At 42.5% G+C, this 22,641-nt stretch overlaps 1 protein-coding gene and 1 long non-coding RNA gene across 7 annotated transcripts in view; one reads left to right on the plus strand and one right to left on the minus strand.

Moving 5' to 3' along the window:
- MSRA (methionine sulfoxide reductase A) overlaps positions 1-1,080 on the minus strand; it is a 370,269-nt gene extending 369,189 nt beyond the window's left edge. The window contains exon 1 of one of the 3 annotated variants that reach the window (XM_073805778.1): positions 1,062-1,080. Coding sequence is in view for 2 of the 3 variants with exons in the window: in XM_019941385.3 (XP_019796944.1) it covers positions 756-873 (118 nt within the window). In the remaining variant the exon portion in view is untranslated. Of the gene's footprint in view, positions 1-755; positions 896-1,061 lie in introns of those variants that run through there. The other 2 variants (XM_019941385.3, XM_019941386.3) reach the window with 2 other exon arrangements.
- LOC109550894 (uncharacterized) lies at positions 747-21,818 on the plus strand. Of its 4 annotated transcripts, none has more exons than XR_012332363.1 (6): positions 747-875; positions 8,964-9,144; positions 15,628-15,732; positions 17,913-17,980; positions 19,608-19,655; positions 21,649-21,818. It is a non-coding gene; the product is annotated as an uncharacterized lncRNA (long non-coding RNA). The 4 variants fall into 4 exon arrangements; XR_002177587.3 differs by lacking the exon at positions 17,913-17,980 and adding an exon at positions 1,163-1,210 and having other exon boundaries at positions 757-875; XR_002177585.3 differs by lacking the exon at positions 17,913-17,980.
- The last annotated feature ends 823 nt before the right edge of the window (positions 21,819-22,641 follow it).

Consider the following 22,641-nt stretch of genomic DNA (forward strand, 5'->3'; position numbering starts at 1 on the left):
TTAGAGCAGTTTCTAGCATTTCATTTTTATTATATTTTTTCATTTTTATTCATTTTATTTCATTTTTCTAGCATTTCACTTTCATTATATTTTATATATATTTTATTATACTCTCCAGAAGTATTGGTATGAGATTGGAAAATTATTTTTAAGTTTGGGAAGCACAGCTCTTCTGCATGGCTGACACACACAGGCAAACCCGGGAGCATAGGGCCAGGGGCAGCTCCTGCCAACTGGAGGAAACCGGGCAGTTCTGGAGGATAATGGTAGCCTGAGGATAATTCCTACAACCAGAACAGTGAAGTGAGAAACAATTTCAAAACTGCAGTATTCATCGCTCTGTAACATTCCATTGCTTCCAGTGACAACACAACGCCGCAGCACCGCTGCAAGTGGCCTGCATCCCAGCGGCCGGTGCCAAAAGGAAAGGGGATGTACACCGTGGGAAAGGGCGAAAATTGGGTCAGTGCTTTTCCCGCCCGAAGTTTGAAGCCGCCGGGGTATTTGCACTGTAGGTGAATTATACCACCGTAGTAGGTCCAGTCAACGCGTTTCGCGTTGTTTTAGCTGGTGAGAACCCAAACAAAGAAAGAATAGCTACCCCTGGCCCCCTCCCCTGCCAGCGCCCTCCGCGCCTGCGCAGAACGCCGGCTGCCGACCCTCCCGAGGCTGGCCCCCGGCTCCCTTCTGGCGTCCAGAAGATGCGCGTGCGTAGCGGCGACGACCGCGCCCTCTGTGCGTGCCCGCGTCCTTACCCGCTACGGCGATCGCCTCCTTCCGGCCCGGTAGGGCCGCCTGTGGGCTGACGATGTTGGAGGCGGAGTTACCCATTCTCTGGAAGAGCTGGTGGGCCGTCCTGGTGGCGGCGAGCATGGGTGGGTGGCTTGCCTAGGGGCCGCCGGGCGGACCGGCGCGGTCGGGAGCCGAGGCGCCGCTGCGGAGTGGGCGGCCGGCGCGGGGCGGCGGGAGCTGGGTGCACTGGCCGGCCGGCGGGCGGGCGGGTCAGCGGGGGCACGTACGCGGCGGGCTGTGCTGCCCCCGCCCCGGAATCGAGTGATTACCTCAGCCTCGTGCCGGGAGGGCCGGGACCGAGGGCGTGTTCTCGCCCTGGCGTGGGGCCGGGTCCGGGGAGGCACCTGCGAGTTTTCCTTGCTTCCCTTAGGTGCAAAGTTCCCGGGCGGAAGACAAAGTGTAGTAATGGCGGTACAAAGTACGTGAAGCGGCAGGGGCCAAAAAAATAATGCCCGGCTTTTGACTTTGAAGTTCGTTCGCATTTCACAACCTCCTTAACAATTGCTCGGTGTGCCCAGTAAGCTGTACGACTACCTACCTTACAAACTGGTAACTATATCTGTTTCCACTGGAGCCATTATGATGATAAATTATCAAAAAGATGATTATCCGAAGTGAAAACTAAGCACAATTTTCAAAAAGTTAAGAATAGGAAAGATAATTCAATATAATGTTTTATAGACATATTTATATGCACACACATAGAAATAATATACTGATAAACACAAGGGGGAAAAATAGGAACAAGGCACTGATACCCCATTAACGCAGTTCGGGTGAACTTAAGCGTTCTATTGGATCATTCTTGGCTCTCAAATCATGGGACGTAACATTTGCTCCTATGACAGATTTTCAACCCCAAAAATAAGGTGGGTGGAGGCAGATGGGTGACTTGGGAGTTGCATATGTGAAATTTTGGTTTTACACGAATGTTCTGCCAAAGTGGGCGGATAGTCTCATGAAGGAAGGAACTTCAGATTAGCACCCAGAGAAATGAGAAGGCTTTGAGCCAACCTCCCCAGTGGATTTAGTTACCTCTCTATCTTGTTTAGTTACCTCTTTGTGTTCATGTGGTCTGGACTGTAACCTGAGGACAGGAGGATTAGACCTACTGTATTGTAGAATATGGCCAGACAGGTAACATTAAAACTCGGTCAAAATGTTTGTTTTGTAATATGGGCTCTGTCTGTGTAGTGTGCCTCGGTTTTTACTTCCGATTTATTTGGTTTTGCCAGGAGATTATATGAAGTAGGTTCTACAGGCCTTTCCTGAAAACTTTACAAGGTGTCCCTTCTAGGTCGTAAGATCATTCTTCTGTCAAAGGAAATAGTCTGTGTTTTCTTTTTCTGTGTTTTGTGGTTGATTGTATGAAATTAAGAACTGAAGAATTTGGGGACTTCCCCAGCAGTCCAGTGGTTAAGACCCCGTGCTTCCACTGCAGTAGGCGCCAGTTCCATCCCTGGTCCAGGAACTAAGATCCCATGTGACACACACATACACACACACACACACACACACAAAACCGAAGAATTTTTCATGTCAAGGAGAAGTACTTACGTAATGTTAAGAAACCTCAACAAAGCTACAGTATGTATACGTGTAGTATGTAGTACACGTATAATGCATACACCTCCCCTTGCACACCCACTGAAGAAAGACTAGAAAAAAATTGAAAAACTGTTTGCAGTTTTGTTGTTCATGGTAATGGTTGACTGGTTTTCACTTTCTTTAAACTTCTGGTTTGAAATGGTACATATTGTTACAGTGTTCTCAAGTATTCCCCTGGCTGTGATACTTTTATTATTATAATTTTTTTTAATTTTTAAAAGAAAAAAATACCTTTTTTCATAAAACAGGGGTTTCTTATCTCATTTACCAGAATAGTTGAGAGAAAAGTTACACTGAGGTTGGTTGCTTGGTTGGCTGGTTGGTTGGTTTAGGAAAGAATTAATATTCCTGCCTTCAATGATGCCATTTTCATCACTAAGTTTTCGATTTCTTCAGAATCTCCTAAACCCTTCTGAGCTTCTCCACACTGAGAGAGTCTTTTTTTGTCCATATTCCCCATTGGGCACGCACTGCTTTGAAGTGTTATTTTTGTGATTATGCTCTGGTTTTCCAACAAATTCTAACAATGTATGTTCTTTAGGATGCAGTCTAAGCATCCTCTTTGGTATAACAAATACCCAAAATACATCAGTTTAAACAAAATAGAAGTTTATTTCTTCTATTATGTAACGATCCAGAAATAGAGCACTGAGCAGGACCGTGTCTTTTCTTCCGTACTATCTCACACTATATTGGCTCAAATTAAGTGTACAGTGATTACGTATTTGGTTAAGTTGGGTCAAAACGTTGACTTAGAATAGCAAAAGTTTCTTTTCCGTGTGTTCAGGAATGGCTCTGCCTTGCCCCTTGGAGAAAGGAATATTTAATACTCTTTTCCAAAACTAGGCCTAGCTTTTCGTTGGAATACAGCTTAGGTTGCTGTAACCCAAAGGTATTATATTTGAAACAAGATAGTTTTTGTTTTGGTTTTTTCTCTCATGTACTGGTCCAGGACTAGGAGGGCAGCACTGCTATCCACATACGTAACCACCATCCCAGAATCTGGCAGCGCATCTGTATCTGAGCCCAGCAAAAAGGCAGAAAGGAAAGGGGTGAACATCTCAGTACTCCTAGGAGTGTGTCCCAGAGGTAGCACATGTCATTTCTCCTCATTCCATTGACGTGGTTGGACACACAGCCACATCTAACTGTTGGGAAGGTGGGAGGTAGAGTTCTCTAGCTGGGCAACCACAGATCCAGCTAACACTAGGCAGTTCTAGTAACAAAGGAAGAAGGTAAGAATGTACTTTGGTGGACAACTCTTACAGTCCATTCCGCTGGCCATCGAGATATCCGTATGTGTGTATATATGTATATGTATATGTGTATATATGTGTGTGCATATATATATATATATGAATATATCCCCTTCTTCTAACATATAGGACACACCCTATTTTAAAGTTCCAAGCACATGATCCAGTGACCGATAAACTAAAAAAGTGAGGTGTCTCTTCCCTCCTCGCACTCTCTCCCCCACACACCTGGTGTACAATGATGAAGCAGGATATTAAAATCAATTTGGAAAAAGAATGCGGGGGGGGGGGGAAGAGTAGTCACTGGTCCACAGTCTAATCAAATGTTGCAAAAGGGAAACTTCCAAGACTGCCTAGATGGTGGAGGTCGGGAGTGTGGATGGTGGTGGATGGGAAAATAGAGGAGGTAACATGGAGTAAGTAGTCTGGGGACTTTGACATCTAAGGTGAGAACCTCCCTCCCACTTGATTCACTCAGTCTATACCAACTGGAATGCCTGCCTGATTCTCTCTGGTTTTCCGACCTTATTCTTCATTCAATTCAAGACTCATCTTCTCTGTGCAACCTTCCCTGATTGCACAAGAAAACACGGTTATTCATTGAGCTTAGGTTGCCCCATAGCACTCACCACTTGCATCACTCAGGTAGCACCTAGTCTGTACTACCTTGCGTTGTTAGTTATCTGAAAAGATATACTAATTATTATGGAGGTTTAAAATACGTCCACAAATTGTTTTTTTCTTTTATAGATCTTTATTGGAGTATAATTGCTTCACAATACTGTGTTAGTTTCTGCTGTACACCAAAGTGAATCAGCCCTATGCATACATATGTCCCCATATCCCCTCCCTCTTGAGCCTCCCTCCCACCCTCCCTATCCCACCCCTCTAGGTTTTCACAAAGCACCGAGCTGATCTCCCTGTGCTATGCAGCTGCTTCCCACTAGCTATGTATTTTACATTTGGTAGTATATATATGTCCATGCCCCTCTCTCATGTCGTCCCAGCTTACCCTTCCCCCTCCCCGTGTCCTCAAGTCCATTCTCTACATCTGCATCTTTATTCCAGTCCTGCCACTAGGTTCATCATAACCTTTTTTTTTTTTTTAGATTCCATATATATGTGTTAGCGTATAGTATTTGTTTTTCACTTTCTGACTTACTTCACTCTGTATGACAGACTCTAGGTCCATCCACCTCACTACAAATAGTTCAATTTTGTTTCTTTTTATGGCTGAGTAATAGTCCATTGTATATCTGTGCCACATCTTCTTTATCCATTCATCTGTCGATGGACACTTAGGTTGCTTCCATGTCCTAGCTATTGTAAATAGTGCTGCAATGAACATTGTGGTATATGTGTCTTTTTGAATTATGGTTTTCTCAGGGTATATGCCCAATAGTGGGATTGAGTATGATGCTTGCTGTGGGTTTGTCATATATGGCCCTTATTATGTTGAGGTAGTTTCCCTCTATGCCCATTTTCTGGAGATTTTTTATCATAAGTGGATGTGGAATTTTGTTAAAAGCTTTTTCTGCATCTATTGAGATGATCATACGGTTTTTATTCCTTAATTTGTTAATATGGTGTATCACATTGACTTGCGTATATTGAAGAATCCTTGTGTACCTGGGATAAATCCCACTTGATCATGGTGTATGATCCCTTTAATATGTTGTTGGATTCTGTTTGCTAGTATTTTGTTCAGGATTTTTGCATCTATGTTCATCAGTGATATTGGTCTATAATTTTCTTTTTTTGTGATATCTTTTTCTGGTTTTGGTATCTGGGTGATGGTAGCTTTGTAGAATGAATTTGGGCGTGTTTCTCCCTCTGCAATATTTTGGAAGAGTTTGAGAAGGATCGGTGTTAGCTCTTCTGTAAATGATTGATAGAATTCACCTGTGAAGCCATCTGATCCTGGACTTTTGTTTGTTGGAAGATTTTTAATTATGGTTTCAATTTCATTACTTGTGATAGTAGGTCTGTTTATATTTTCTAATTCTCCCTGGTTCAGTCTTGGAAAATTATACCTTTCCAAGAATTTGTCCATTTCTTTATGGTTGTCCATTTTATTGGCATATAGTTGTTTGTAGTAGTCTCTTATAATCCTTTGTATTTCTGCAGTGTCAGTTGTGATTTTTCATTTCTAATTTTATTGATTTGCATCCTGTCCCTTTTTTTCTTGATGAGTCTGGCTAAGGGTTTATCAATTTTGTTTATCTTCTCAAAGAACCAGCTTTTAGCTTTATTGAGCCTTGCTATTGTTTTCTTTGTTTCTATTTATTTCTGCTCTGATTTTTATGATTTCTTTCCTTCTACTGACTTTGGGTTTTCTTTGTTCTTCTTTCTCTAGTTTTTTAAAGTGTAGGGTTAGATTGCTTATTTTAGATTTTTCTTGTTTCTTGAGGTGAGATTGAATTGCTATAAACTTCCCTCTCAGAACTGCTTTTGCTGCATCCCATAGGTTTTGGGTCGTCCTGTTTTCATTGTCATTTGTTTCTATGTATTTTTTTACTTCTTCTTTGACTTCTTCAGTGATCTCTTGGTTATTTAATAGTGCACTGTTTAGCCTCCACGTATTTGTGTTTTTTACATTTTTTTTCCTGTAATTGATTTCCAATCTCATAGCATTGTGGTCAGAAAAGATGCTTGATACGATATCAATTTTCTTAAATTTTCCGAGGTTGATCATAAGTGGGTGTTGAAGATGTGATCCAAGATGTGACCCAAGATGTGATCTATCCTGGAGAATGTTCCCTGTGCACTTGAGAAGAAAGTGTATTCTGCACTTTTGGGTGGAATGTTCTGTAAATATCAATTAAATCTGTCTGGCCTATTGTGTCATTTAAAGCTGTGTTTCCTTATTTATTTTCTGTTTGGATGATCTGTCCATTGGTGTAAGTGGCGTCTTAAAGTCCCCTACTATTATCGTGTTACTGTCGATTTCTCCTTTCATGGTTGTTAGCATTTGCCTTATGTATTGGGTGCATAAACATAATTGTTATATATTCTTCTTGGATTGATCCTTTGATCATTATGTAGTGTCCTTTTTTGTCTCTTATAACAGACTTTATTTTAAAGTCTATTTTATCAGATAGGAGTATTGCTACTCCAGCTTTCTTTTGATTACCACTTGCATGGAACATCTTTTTCCATCTCTTCCCCTTCAGTCTTTATGTGTCCCTAGGTCTGAAGTGGGTCTCTTGTAGACAGCAAATATATGGGTCTTGTTTTTGTATCCATTCAGCCAATCTGTGTCTTTTGGTGGGAGCATTTAGTCCATTTACATTTAAGGTAATTATTGATATGTATGTTCCTATTCCCATTTTCTTAATTGTTTTGGGTTTGTTATTGTAGGTCTTTTTCTTCCCTTGTGTTTCCCGCCTAGAGAAGTTTCTTTAGCATTTGTTGTAAAGCTGGTTTGGTGGTGCTGAATTCTCTTAGCTTTTGCTTGTCTGAAAAGCTTTTGATTTCTTTGTCGAATCTGAATGAGATCCTTGCTGGGTAGAGTAATCTTGGTTGTAGGTTTTTCCCTTTCGTCACTTTAAGTATATCCTGCCACTCCCTTCTGGCCTGCAGAGTTTCTGCTGAAAAATCAGCTGATAACCTTATGGGGATTCCTTTATATGTTATTTTTTGTTTTTCCCTTGCTGCTTTTAATATTTTTTCTTTGAATTTAATTTTTGTTAGTTTGATTAACATGTGTCTTGGTGTGGTTTTCCCTAGGGTGTATCCTGTATGGGACTCTCTGTGCTTCCTGGACTTGGGTGACTATTTCCTTTCCCATGTTAGGGAAGTTTTCAACTGTAATCTCTTCAAATATTTTCTCAGACCCTTTCTTTTTCTCTTCTTCTTCTGGAACCCCAATAATTTGAATGTTTGGTGCATTTAGTATTGCCCCAGAGGTCTCTGAGATTGTCTTCAATTCTTTTCATTCTTTTTTCTTTATCCTGCTCCTTGGCAGTTATTTCCACCGTTTTGTCTTCCAGCTCACTTATTCGTTCTTCTGCTTCAGTTATTCTGTTATTGATTCCTTCTAGAGTATTTTTCATTTCAGTTATTGTGTTGTTCATCTCTGTTTGTTTGTTCTTTAGTTCTAGATCTTTGTTAAACATTTCTTGTATTTTCTCAATCAGTGCTTCCATTCTGTTTCCGAGATTCCAGATCATCTTTACTCTCATTACTCCGAATTCTTTTTCATGTAGATTGCCCATTTCCTCTTCATTTATTTGGTCTTGTAGCTTTTTACCTTTCTCCTTCATCTGTGACATATTATTTTGCCGTCTCTTTTTTTTTTTTTTTTTAAATGAGTGGGATTGTGTTCCTGTCTTACTGGTTGTTTGGCCTGAAGCTTCCAACACTGGAGTTTGTAGGCTGTTGGCTAGATCTGGGTCTTGGTGCTGAGATGAGGATCTCCATGAGACCTCACTCCGATGAATATTCCCTGGGGTCTGAGGTTCTCTGTTAGTCCAGTGGTTCCAACACGGAGCTCCCACCGCGGGAGCTTCGGCCCGACCCCCAGCTTGTGAACCAAGATCCTACAAGCCACATGGGGTGGCAGAAAAAAAAGAGAGAACAATAATGAAGTAAAAAATAAAATTAGACTAGGAAACTAACAGATATGTTAGAAAGAACATAAAAATTAAAATAGAGATGAATCAACAACCGGAAGGTACAAGAGTACCACCACAGTAAAAAAGAGGAGGAGGGGAAAGAGAAAGAAAAAAAAAGAAAAAAACGGGGAAAAGGCCTCGGCTGGAGGGCGGGGCCTAAGCATGGGCGAGGTTTGGGCAGTGGGCGGAGCCAATGCTCAGGACCCACAGGGCTGGAAAAGGCCCTGGGGGCTGGGGGGCTGTGGGGCTTAGGCTCAAGGGACAGAAGAGCCCCAGGCGTGCCCCCCACTCCTGTGCTCAGAGGGCAGGGGACCTCACCTGGGAGCCCAGTAGGCTTCCTGGGCTCCAGTGGGCGGGGCACTTGCCCTCCGCTCCTCTCCTGCTCCTTCCAGACGGCCCCTCCTGCCTGCCTCTCCTGATCTCCCCGGCCTCAGGGGTGCCGATCCTGTCTGGCCTCCACTTCTCCTCTCCCCTCTGTCCCCCCATATCCTACCAATTCACTTGGGGGTTCCTCCCGTCTCCTTGGGCGTCAGGGTCCCCCATCAGCAGCCGGCAGGCGCCCTAGTTGCCGGGAGATGCTACCTGGTGTCTTCCCACACCGCCATCTTGACTCCGCCCTCCCACAAATTCTTTTAAAGGTCCAGTTTCCCTCCCCTGACATTTTCATTGGACTTAATGTTTGTTTCTATAGAATAAGAAGTGATGGTGCGTGACCTCTGAGACTAAGCCATAGAAGGCAAGGCAGCTTCCTTCTTGCTCACTTTTGGATCACTCCCTCCGGGGGAAGCAAGCTGTCACATCATGAAGATTCTCAATCAGCCCAATGGAGAAGCCCACATGGTGAGGAAAGGAGGTCTCCTGCCAACGGCCAGGTGAGTAAGCAATCTTAGAAGCAGATTCTCCAGACCCAATAAAGCTTTCAGGTGTTATCTTGTCTGCAACCTTATAAGAGGCTCTGAGCCAGAGCCACCCAGCTAATCTGCCTCCAAATTCCTGACCCACAGAAACCACTAGACAAAAAAATACTTGTTGTTTCTTTTAAAGTGTTTTTAAAATTCATGGTGAGATAAGGAGACCATATTCTTGAAAACAGGGCTTATCAGAATTGAAAGGATTTTCTTGGAACTCCCACAACTGATTTTACATAATAAGAACCAAAGCTAGAGGACTGGCCTTAAAATAAACCCTAGACTAGAAAGGGTAAAGGCCATGACTTAAGAGATGAGAAAGAAGATCAAACGTCTTTATCTTATTCTCCCACCCTGGGATGAATTTGGGGATGGACTCTTAGAAACCTCCAAATGGACTGGGGAAGAATCTGAAGATTTGGGAGCCAGTGCTTCACTTCCTGGGGCATATCCTAGGACAGTGAGCCATCGGGGCATGAAGAAAACAGTCTTGGGACTTCCCTGGTGGTCCAGTGGCTGGGACTCCACGCTCCCAATGCAGGGAGCCCTGGGAAAAAAAAAAAAATATATATATATATATATATATATATATATATATATATATCTCACTGTAGTAGACTGGAACAATGTGTTTGTTGTTTTTTTTTTTTCCCTGCGGTACGCGGGCCTCTCACTGTTGTGGCCTCTCCCGTTGCGGAGCACAGGCTCCGGACGCGCAGGCTCAGCGGCCATGGCTCACCGGCCCAGCCGCTCCGCGGCATGTGGGGTCTTCCCAGACCGGGGCACGAACCCGTGTCCCCTGCATTGGCAGGCGGACTCTCAACCACTGCGCCACTAGGGAAGCCCGAACAATGTGGTTTTTAATGACTTAGACTAGATTAGAAATATCAGAGTGCATCCACAAGTAGGAAGGATCTACATAATTGGGGGAATTTTTTATTTCTCTTACATACACGTGTGTGTTGTACATACACCGTGTCTAAACTTAAAATATATTTCTTAGTGTAGCTCCTGGTCAAAAGAAGTTTGAAAGCCATGGTCTAAGGAGCCTATAAATTCTCGAAGGCTCTTGCATTCAGCAAGGCATGCAATGCTGTGTGTGTGCAGAGGAGCAGTGACTGAGGGCAGGGCCAAGGCTGGCAGACCAGAGGGCAGCCTCACAAGATCCTGCACAATTGTGTTGGGTGTGGGGAAAGAAGGAGGGCATTGCCAGGTCTCCCATGAGGGGCGGGGGTGTGGAAGGACAGAGAGAACCCATGACCCTGATAAAGCCTGGAGTTAGAGTAAGGAGACCCAAGTGCTGCAACGTGTGACCAGGTGCAACAGCAAGGTCCTCAGTTATTGGGCGCAGGAGCCAGCCTAACGCCCGAAGGATGGACAGGAAGAACTGTGTCTCAGCTGAGCCAGAGCCAGGTGGCCCGGAGTCCAAGCTACACCAATGCACATGCTCAGGACAGGTGCCAAGGCTGAGAGACACCTCAGTGGGAGACCGCAAGACCAGGAGCACACGCAGCTCTTCCAGTTATAGATAGCACCTTGAAAGGAGTAGGGAAGGCCCTAGAGAGAATCCCGAAAGACTGACCAGTTACCCGAATAGGCTATTTAAAACTGAAAGACGCCAAGAAGACACTTTGATTTGTCAAGATCAAGTGTTTTCCTCCATCATTAGAAACGACAAGAGCAAGATGAGATCAGTTATAGAAAACAGGGCAGTTAACATTTTCTGTACATCTGAGTCATTGTTTAAATTTTGGCCTCATTACATGGGGTTTATCAAAGCATGCAGAGGGGTAGCTGCCCTGCCTAGGAGTAGGGATGCTACCTGCTTCCTGGGATATCATGTACACAAATGAAACCTTGTACGGTACCAATCTAATACTAAATGGCAAAATACAAAAAAGATAGTGTCTTAAGTTTTTCATAAGCAACATATATTCAATTTGAAAAGCTATCTTTTATTCCACAATAATATATTCTGACTTCTCTGGTGTCGAAATGTCCTTCCTTCTCATATTCATATGGTGGTGATGAGATGGTAGTTGTTTCTCTAAGGCCCTCATCTGGCATTATCGAACGTGGAAAACCAAAATATTTGATCCAATCCTGCTGACCCTTGAAATCCAAGCACCACTGAGGTAATGTGTGTGATAGCTCCTGACACAGAGCAGTCACTCCATCAGTAGACGTTCCCATCCTCCCCCCAGCCGTTACCACCCCCGTTGCATAAAGATCAGCCCCTAATAAGTAGTTTTGCTCTTTTTCCCGTGGGCTCCATCTTGTCCTCCCCTCTCAGCTTTCCTAACCACACATTATTCCAAGCTGCCTCTCCCCAGGTAGACTATAAAGAGTGAAAGACATGATTTAAGGCATGAGAGAGCAGGCCACGCATCCTCTTCCCTCCCCCCACCCTCGGATGCACGTGGGGATGGGGGTCTTAGAAACATCCTCACGGACTGGGGAAGAATCTGAGGATTTAGAGACTAGTGCTCAACAAAGAGGAGGGCAAGCAAAGGTGTCTCTCCAGAGAATTTATCAGATTGTGCCACCCCTCAATTTCTAAGCTCCATCCTAATAGTAAATTGTATACATCACTGATAAAATGAGCCTAATTACATACTGAAAACTTTAATAAACTTAGAAACTTCAGTGCCAAGTTATTTTGCTAATTAATTTTCTTTCATAAAACTATGTGTCAGGGTTACTAAAAAAAAAACACTAAGGAAGAAAAACATACTCTCTGAAAATTCAGATAATATATGAAGACATTTTCAGGTAGTAGGAATTGGGAAATGACTTGTTATATAAGGTAGGGGTATGACATTTAGCCAAGTTATTGAGAACATACCTGCTTCTCAGTTACATATGTTAAATGATTTTTTTTTTGATGTATTGCTTTAAATGTGCTTTCTGCAATGCCCCTACATGCAGATTCTGCTGAAACCCTCCCTTGTTTAGTAAATACCACTGAACTCACACCATATGCAAGACACCACCCGGGTGGTGCATGCAGAAGAGTCCAGCCTTTCAGGGACTCCAAGGGCCTCAATGCAGTAGGGAGACATCCCAGCCCTGGCACCAAACGGCAGACCAGGGGTGCTCACTCTACTCCACAGCAGAGCCCTGGACACAAAGGGCTGAGGGGCTTTTCGAGAAGGACAACAGATCCTCAACCTCTAGGGTTGCAGGTCGTGGATATGGGGGGCCATGCTCCAGGACTGAAAAAAGAGCTGTCACAGGTGTGGAAAATGAACTCAAGGACAAATGATGCAAAGGGTGAGGCTTTGTCCCCTCCAAGAGGCATATCAGCTCTGTCTCCATTCTTTATCAAACCATGAATAACTGCAGGGACGTCCCGGTGGACTCAAACTGAAATAAGGCTTTTTTGGTCTTTTTATAAAAATCCACTTAAGTAGGCAGAGACACCCTTATAAATGAATAATAGAGAGCTTAATACGCCCCTTTACACTGGCGGAGTTAAAACCACATGGCCTTATTTATGGCCTATCTATAGAAGATTCAGACCTGTCTCAGGTATGCTAATTTACTGCAGAGATTATTTTACTGAGTTTTAAGAGGAAAAATAGTAATAACATTAATAACAATATGGTCGTCCCCCCTTATTCACAGTTTCACTTTCCAAGGTTTCAATTTCCTGAAGTCAATTGCGCTCTGAAAATATTAAATGGAAAATTCCAGAAATAAACAATTCATACATTTTAAATTTTGTGCTGTACTGAGTAGCACGATGAACTCTTTCGCCATCCCTCTCCATCCCCCAGGGATGTGTATCATCACTTTGTCCAGCGTATCCCATCCGTTAGTTACTTAGTAGCCGACTCCGTTATTAGATCAACTGTCAAGGTATCTCAGTGCTTGAGTTCAAGTAACCCTTATTTTACTTAATAATGGCCCCAAAGGGCAAGACTAGTGATGTTGGCAATTCACATATGCCAAAGAGAAGCCATAAAGTACTTCCTTTAAGTGAAAAGGTGAAAGTTCTCGACTTAACAAAGAAAGGAAAAAACTCGTATGCTGAGGTTGCAAAGATCTTCGGTAAGAACGAATCTGCCCGTAAAATTGTGAAGAAGGAAAAAGAAAGTCCTGCTAGTTTTGCTGTCGCACCTCAAGCCACAAAAGTCACAGCCACAGTAAGTGATAATCCCCAGGCCACGCTCTCCTTCTGACCCTTCTCCTGCTAGCTGGAACGCAGGTGTGAGAGGCAGCCTGGAGTAACCACTGCAAACCAAGTGATGGATGGCGCATTGTGAGAGTAATAGAGTGACCAGGTGGAGTGACCCTAGGTCCCCGGCATCATGAAGCTGCCATTTCACCCCTAGATGGCTTATTCATAGGCTAGTACATGAGCGAGAAATGAACTTTGATTTTATTTAAGCTGCTACGGTTTTGAATAGCTTAGCGGTTCTCAAACTTCAACATATACCAGAATCACCTGGAGGGCTTGTTAAAACACAGCCTGCTGTCCCCACCCCGAATGTCGGGCTCAGTAGTTTGGGAGAGGCCTGAGACTTAGCATTTTTAATAAATTCTCAGGGAATGCTGACACTGGTGGTCCAGGCACCAAACTTGGAGCACCACTGTTCTGGCCAATACGTACACCCATTGTCCTAGCCCTCCATAAACACGCCTCTTGTGTTTGAAATCTAACATTTTCAACTGCTTTCACCCACTTCGGGTAGCACACTGAATCCCAAACTAAAACTAAGCTCAGTGTTAATTTGTCTACAGCTATCAGTGCTGAATCTAAAGAGGTTTGGAACATACCAGAAATCATGCAGAGAGCAGGAAATACGGTGTATCCAATGGCATCTGAATTCGTTGGACCCTCAAAATCTGGATTCTGGAATCGAGATAATTCAAAACTTCTCTTTGTAATAATCCATCATTCTTAGGAATTATAACTGGATCTTTAAAAACATTAATCCGCGTGTGTTTGTTGTATGTCAAATTAAATTAAGCCCTAATTTTCAGTAGTTCATCTTCCTACACCAAGCACATCTTGAAAAGGATCAAAAGCTGCAGAGCGGGTGAAGCACGTGAAGCAACAGCTCAATGTTTGAAGATGGAAATGATTCCCATGGGGGAATCGTAAACTTTTGAGTGGCATCAGTGCTGAGCAGACAGCACAGGCAGTAACAATCTGAATGCTTGGAAACCAGAAAGCGTCAAAGATGCTGTAAGAGAATAAGCAGGGAACCTTCAGGTGTGTAACTCACACTTCCCCAAACCGTGATGGCCTTTGAGAGCATCCACTAAGCAGTAACTTTGAGCTTTTTCCCTGGCAGGGTCCCAGGTGATTTGTGAGTTCACCTCAGCAGCCACCGGTGTGCCCCCTTCTGCCACCACAGATGCCACTCTCCTGCTGCCACCATCAGGGCATCTGACACTGCCAACCCTATGCAGCTGCCACTCCCCAGGGCTCAGGGGTCACCTCGTTTTAATTAGATTCCCCTATGGGTAACCTGATGCACTTCATCTCTGAACCGTCGCCATCCCCCCCACCCCACCCCCAGCCTTTAAGGATCAGAACCCTCAAGTTGGGTCAGAGAACAATTCAGGGACAAGGTTCAGTACTGCACAGACTTCGGCGTATAAGAAGTAGTAAGTACTTAATAAATGTTCATTTTCACTCTCGCCTTCAGCCAACAATTCACCAATGTCCCAAACCAATACACTCCCAGCACTTTCCTACCTCTTGATGAGTACCCTGCCCACCTTGGACACAAGGTAGGGCAGCCTTTGACAATCTTTTCTCAGTCTTCCTGGGGTCGACCCACAGGCCAGGTTAGTTTCCCCAAGGAATGATCTCATATCACCACAAATCTTTCCTCCATATAATTTAAATATAATTGGGGATAATAATAGTAGTACCTAACTCACAGGTTTTTTAAATTTTGTTTTTGTTTTTTCTTTGTGATGATTAAATAATACAGGAAAAGTGGCTGAAATCATGTCTGACACATAAGAAGACCTGAGTAAATATTAGCTATGATTATTATACACGGTTATTTGGGTGACTGTTGGAAAATTGTCCTCCTCCACTAGGGCTGCGAGCTCTAGGAAGGCAGCGATTGTGTCCATTTTTTGCTTTTTGTTGTATCCTAGTACCTGTCAAGGTCACAGTCAGCATTCAGCCAATGTTGGCTGAATGAATGCATGAATCAAGCATAGCATCTCTTGAATCAACTGCATAATTCCCTCCAGAAGTCCCTCCTTACCACTTCTCCTCGATGTCTGATGGGTCCTGATTGCAAATAGGACTTATCTCTTATTTTGTTATCTAAGTGTTCCCAGTTAGTAGATAAATTATACCGCTTCATACACACACACACACACACACATGCATGCATACACACACACACACACATCAGAGTCACCCAAAGGATGCAGGTAGAATTTTTTTGTATGTTTGCTTGTTTGTTTTAACAGCTTTACCATGGAATAGTTGATATCCAAAAGCTGCACGTATTTAATGGATAAATTTGATGAGTTTGGACCCATGCAAACAGCCGTAAAACCAGCAGCACAATCAAGGTAACAGACATTTCCATCACCTCCAAAAATTTCTGATGTCTCTTTGTTTTGTCTTGTTTTGTTTTGTTTTGTTTTGTTTTTGTGTGGTAAGAACACAACATGAGACACACCCTCAATAAATTTTTAAGTGCACAATACCATCTTTAGCCCTAGGCGTTATGTTGTACAGATTTCTAGAACTTATTCCTGTTGCATAACCGAAAGCTTACACACATTGAACACCTCACTACCCCACCTCTCAACCCCTGGAAACCAGCATTCTATTCTCTGCTTCTATGAGTTTGACTGTTTTAGGTACCTCATATAAATGGAATCGTGCAGTATTTGTCTTTCTATGACTGACTTATTTACCTTAGCATATTGTCCTCCAGGCTCATCCATGTTGTAGTAAATGAAAGGATTTCTCTCTTTAAAGGCTGGATAACATTCCATTGTGTGTATATGCCCTATCTTCTTTATCCATTCATCCACTGGGGGAAACATCGGTTATTTCTGTGTCCTGGCTATTGTGAATAGCCAGGATATCTCTTTGGGATGTTTTTTGTAAGACTTACTTTTTAAAGAGCAGTTGAAGTTTACAACAAAATTGAGAGGTACAGAGATTCCCCATACACCCTCTGTTTCCACACAAGCATAGACTACTCCCCTATTATCAACATCACTCTCCACAATGGTACATTTATTTACCAAGGATTTTTACATTAGCACCTCGTAATCACACAAAGTCCGTAGTTCACCTTAGGGCTCACTCTTGGTGTTGTACAGTCTATGGATTTGGACAAATGTATAATGACATATAACTATAATATCACACACAGTATTTTCACTGCCCTAAAAATCCTCTGTGCTCTGCCTACTTACCTCCCCCAACCCTGACCCTCCAGAAGGTTTTTTAAGGATACTGTAATGTATCAACATTATCTTTTCTTCTCTAAGTGCTTGCTAAGATTATATGACCATTAAACAAGATAATCCAAGTGAAAGTACCTAATATAGTGCCTAATGCCTAATAGCTATGATTATTATTTGTCTTTGTTATGGGACATGACGAGCCCTGAGGCCTGGACTGCCATTGGAGAGACAATAAACATTTGAAGATTAAATGAATAAATAGCCAAGTGAATGAGTACAAAAGAGGAGTGCTGCATTATAATCCTAGTTTTGGATTAACTAGTTCTGTGGCCTTTGACTAGTTATATAATGTCTCTTAGTTTTTGTCATCCGTGAAGTTGAAGGGGGAGGGGAGAGAAGTTACAACTTCTCGGAATCAAGTTCTTTTAGGATTGGAGACTGGGAAGAAGGAAGGGGGAAACGGGACACACTTTCCTCAAGTGGACTGCACTGTGTTTATCCTGAGGTTTCTCTACTGGTTTCTCAGGTTCACGCCCACTGGCATAGAAGCCACTGGGGAGCAGTGTCACTCAGACACTCCGATTAAATGCTCAAGTGAGCATCTTCACGGCATGGAATTTTGCGTGGGAGCTCCGTGGCCAGGAAATGCTCTCCAGCTCCTGGCCTGGAGGTACAGTCCTCGATGTGTGGCTGCTAGGACTCCCTGGCCACTAGGAAACCCTCTTGGGTGTTGTAGAGTCAAGTTGAATCAAGCTAAGCTGCCTTCCAAGCTGTCCTTTAGTCCCATAAGAGCTCATCCATTCTCTCCTTGCCAAACAGAGGGACCACTCCTCTCTCACCTCTGCCATCTCTCCATTCTCCTTTTCCCTGCTAGGAAAAGTACAAGGCACATCTACAAGGACAGGGTGTTAGCATCATTTCCCCGGGGGAAAGTGCTGATACTCCTTTTAGCTTTGGAGGGAGGGATAGTGGAGTCCTCCCCAAGGGGTAGACGTTTCTAGACTCTGATGCATCTCCCTCACCCTCTATCAGCCTTTTGCTTATATACACTGGAAAGGTTTGGTCATCCTTAATAAGCTCTGGATGAGCAGTTAGACCCCAACTGTTTGAAGATCTCTTTCCTCCATAGGGTCTTGATGGCTCTCTGTCCTAAGCTTTGGGTCCTGTTTGCCAGCTCCAGGGAAACAAGTGAGATTTCCCTCAACATCCAGTTACATATATGTCATATTTAGAGTCATAGGAAAAAAGAACGAAAGAAAATACAGGCATACCTCATTTTACTGTCTTCCCCTTTATTGTACTTTGCAGATATTGCCTTTTTTTCACAGGTCGAAGGTTTGTGACATCGTGCATCCAACAGCATTTGCTCCACTTCATATCTCTGTGTCGCACTTTGGTAATTCTCACAATATTTAAAATTTTTTCATTATTATTATATTTCTCCTGGTGATCTGTGATCAGTGGTCTTTATTGTAATTGTTTTGAGGCACCATGAACTGCGCCCATATAAGACAGCAACTTAATCGATTATTGAAATGACCACGAAGGATTTAACATATGACATAAACTTAGTTGATAAGGCAGCGGCAGGGTTGGAGAGGATTGACTCCAGTTTTGAAAGTTCTACTGTGGGTAAAATGCTATCAAACAGCAGTGCACACTACAGAGAAATCGTTTGTGAAAGGAAGAGTCAATCAGTGTGGCAATTCATTGCTCTATTATTTCATGAAATCGCCACGGCCACCCAGCCTTCGGCAGCCACCACCGTGATCAGTCAGCAGCATCAACGTCCAGACAAGACCTTCCACCAGCAAAAAGATATCAATTCACTAAAGGCTCAGATAATATTTAGAATTTTTTGCAATATTTTTTTATTGCACGATTTCTTTTATATAATATATCCAGAATAGGCAAAACAGAGATTTGGGAAAACAGAGACAGAAAGCAGATTACAGTTGATCAGGGATGGGGGTAGAGGAGAATGGGGAGTGACTACTTAATGGGTACAGGGTGTTTTATTTTTTATGCGGGTATAGTTATATTTTTAATTAATTACACTGCTTTTTTAGACATAATGCTATTGCACACTCAGTAGACTACAATATTGTGTAAATATAACTTTTATATGCACTGGGAAACCAAAACATTCATGCAACTCATTTTATTGCGATATCTGCTTTATTGGGTGGTCTGAACCCCACCCGCAGTATCTCCGAGGTGTGCCTCTAACCCAAATGCCAACAGCGGTTTTCTCTCTGTAATCGGACTGTGGGTAATTTTTATTTTTTCTTTTATACTTTTCTATTTTTAAATTTTCTAGACTGTACATGTATCACTTTTTTAATCAGAAAGTAAACAGTTTATTTAACACACAATGATTACAGCAAAGATAAATTATAGATTGGTAAAAAGAAAAGGTAAGTGAACTTAGCCAATTCAATTTTTTTCTTTTAATCTCAAATACTGTGTTACCTCTTAAGTTAGATTTTTATCTCCTTTGGTTTATTCTACCATTGGTATACATCCTCCCAGATCTTTTTATATATAGGTTTATATTTAACTTACTTCATTAAAATGTTTCAATCTACTCTAACAATTTCAACTCTGGTTCTCATATACAAATACCATATAAAATACACTTTGAGTTAGAAATACTGTGGTCATCTAAAGTTTTGTTTTGCTTTGTTTTCATTTGTCTTTTACCTATTCTGCCTACAGATAATATGCAAAAATTTTCTAGGTCACAATTATTTTCTGCCAGCATTTCTCCTTGAAACTGCAGCACTAGTATACACAAGGAGAAAAAGACATCCATTTCTACTTCTAGTCTCCTGCACATTTTCCATCTTGAGTAAGCTGTGCTTTCTGTGTCATATGCTTCAATAAGCCTCTCAAAAGGTGTAATTGGGACTTAGGCACTCAATAAATATTTGTGGAATTAAATTTCAGTAACTATTCTGTCATTCTTAAAGCATGTAGATGCTGGAAGGATGATACACAGTTTGGTGTTTTTCATTCTGCAGGCTGCAAAGCCTCTACAAACCCATTTCTGAAGTCAGGTGGTGACACTGGTAAGTGAGGGTTTGTGGGTTATTTGGGGTTCACTACAGAGAGCCTTTGAGCTCCCTCCAATCATGCTTTACTTCTCGGTCCTAGATTTCTCCGCTAAACTCTCAATTGGAAATAAACTCATTTCCTTAAGCCATCTGGTGGCTTTCACTTGTAACTACAACATCAACTAATGGCCCAAAAGACGCGAGCACTATTTTCTTCTTGTGTCTCTTCTGAGATGTTATGATGACATGATACCTAAGTAATGTGTAGTGTTAAAAACCCAAGAGAAATTGTCATGATTTTCACCTCAGGGACACATTAATGTCAAGAGCAACGTAATGAAGGCTATGGGTGATGGAGTAAGAGAAACTATATTATTTTATTACAGTTGTATAATAAGACAAGGTTTATTGAGCACCCACCATGTGCCAGGCAGTGTTCATAGGCTAGAAAAACCAATGCAATTCCCGTATTCTCAGGGAATACAGGCAAACTGATATGGGAACAAATACAAAGTCTAAGTGTTATAGTAGCTGTGCTGAGTTGGAGACAGGAAGACCCTCCCTGGGCTCCTTTATCCCACACTGGACACCAGGAAATGGGCACTATTCCCTCCCGGAATACACAAAATACCAAAAAATAAAGTCAAAGTTCATTTTGGAATCAGCTCAAAATAATGATTAACAAAATAATGCAGCTGTAAGTGTGTTATGTAACTTTGTCTCCTACCTTTGGCAAAACCCAACAATATGCATATCTTTGGGTCATGCATGACCCTTAAGGCCATGTTGCCCCAAGGTGGATCACAGTAGGGACATGGGGACCCCAGGGTTGGTAAATAAATTTTCAGGTGCTCATTTAACTTAGCCAAAGACCACCTCCACTGCCAGCCTTCCGTAGGACAGCGAAGAGGAGACAGAGTCTGCTTTACAGGGTGCAAGCGTGCCCCCTCTAGCTCCATCTCATTAGCCTCAAACAGAAAAGTGTTATTGGAGCACATTCTGCCCTGGAAGGTTCCTGAGAGGTTGTGAAGTTGGGACAATGTGGAAGAGCGGATGGGAATTTTCAGATCACCAGGCCAAGACCATTTCGTTTAATGGGGACCTATGCCACAGTGCAACGTATTAAAACACAAGTCATATTTGGGGATCTGCAGGTAATTCGGGATGGCCAGAGAGGACGTTGTGAACGGAGAGTGTTGAAAGCTGCAGCTCGGTCAGTAAGCAAGCGCAGGCTCCCGAGGGTGGCACAGCACATGCTCAAGAGGGAAGAGATATGGGAACATATGTATATGGATAACTGATTCACTTTGTTATAAAGCAGAAACTAACACACCACTGTAAAGAAATTATACCCCAATAAAGATGTTAAAAAAAAAGAGATGGGCCTTTTCCCTCACTTTGTCAGGTTGAAAGGACACACGATGAGAATTAGAAGGCCAGTTAGGTGGCATTTAATATACTCCAGGCAAGACATGATGATGGTTTCCAGATGAAGTTAGTGGCAATACAGGTGGAGAAGTGGGGATGGATTTGAGAAAATCTTTAACAGGTAGAATAAACAGGTCTTTGTGACTTGGATATAAGGGATTAGATATATAAAGGAATTGAGGATGATTCCCAGATTTCTGGCTTATGAACTGATGTCCCATAGGCAGCAGGAGGTACAGATCTGAAATACGATGAGACATCAGGGCTGGAGATATCAATGTGGAACCGATCAGCATCAGTGCCATGGGAAAGGAAGAGCTTATCCCTGACCAAGGATAATCTTGCCCTTGTATCTATCTGTAAATTCCTATTACCTTTCCACATTCTACCCAAACTTCACAGCCTCTCAGGAACCTTCTCAGACCTTCCTAGGCAGAAAGTGCTCCTATAATATTTTGTTGCTCAGGGGTAATGAGATAGAGCCCGGCCAAGATATTGTGATAACCACCTCGGAAGAGGTGTGATAAGTAAATGTCAAATGAATAAATATGCATTCTTACATACACCTGATTATGTACAGATCACCTGGCAGGCTGAATAGGAGGAAGCCAGCCTAGCGTTTTCTGCAGAACAGCGCCTGGAAATGACATTGGGGTCCAGTGACTGGTGGGAGACCCAGAGCGAGGTGAAGATCTGGATTCAGGAAGATGTTATGGATAGTTCTAAAAATAAATATTTCCACCAAGTGTATGTCCGGCTGCATTAATATCCTACACCAGAAGTCAGAGTGCTGAGTCACTCTTGGCCAGGGCAAGCTGTCACTTCTTAACTTCACCCTTGTTCGGAGCACTGAACCCCAGACCCGACCAGCACGACGAGACGGAACGTGAGGAGGGATGAGAGTGGCCAGTATGGAGCTATGAAAAATGTACCTCTGTCTTTTCCTGGCTACCTCAGACTGAGGGGAAATTCCAACCAAGGTCACTCCTGGGAAATATCAACCTTATTCATCTACTGGAACTTTAAATTAAAAAGCTACCTAATTCTTTGAGGCGGGAGGATTGTTTCCCTTCTATCAATAAGTCAATTTTCCCCTCTCATCTTCCATCTTATATATTTGAAAAGAAACTCATTCCAGTTAATATGAAAATGAGTAGCCAGAAATTATGAAGGATACTTGTGGATGCAGCTCTTGTGATTCACCAAGTCTGTCTGTTAATCTAGGTATCAACAATACACTTATTTTTCAATCATTTAAATGCTCTCAGTATACATCTGCTCTTGGAACCAATCGGAACATCTTTGCATTATAAGGAATGCACTGATGGAAAGATACTAAGCCCCTTTATTAACATTAAAAGGTCCATGTCACTTTCAGGCAATCAGTAGAGACCATCCTAAAGGAAAGGATGATGTCCACACAAGGATAGTATTGGAATGAATTTGACCCTTGTGGGAAAAACCCTCAGCCCAACCAGAACAGGCTATTGTTCAGTTTTCCCTTATTGAAATGTTCAAAAGTAAAACAATGTATACCTATTTCCCCACATTTCTGCTCAAACATTTATTATTG

The sequence above is a fragment of the Tursiops truncatus genome, chromosome 6 (assembly GCF_011762595.2).
Source record: "Tursiops truncatus isolate mTurTru1 chromosome 6, mTurTru1.mat.Y, whole genome shotgun sequence".
In the NCBI taxonomy this organism is placed as follows: domain Eukaryota; kingdom Metazoa; phylum Chordata; class Mammalia; order Artiodactyla; family Delphinidae; genus Tursiops; species Tursiops truncatus.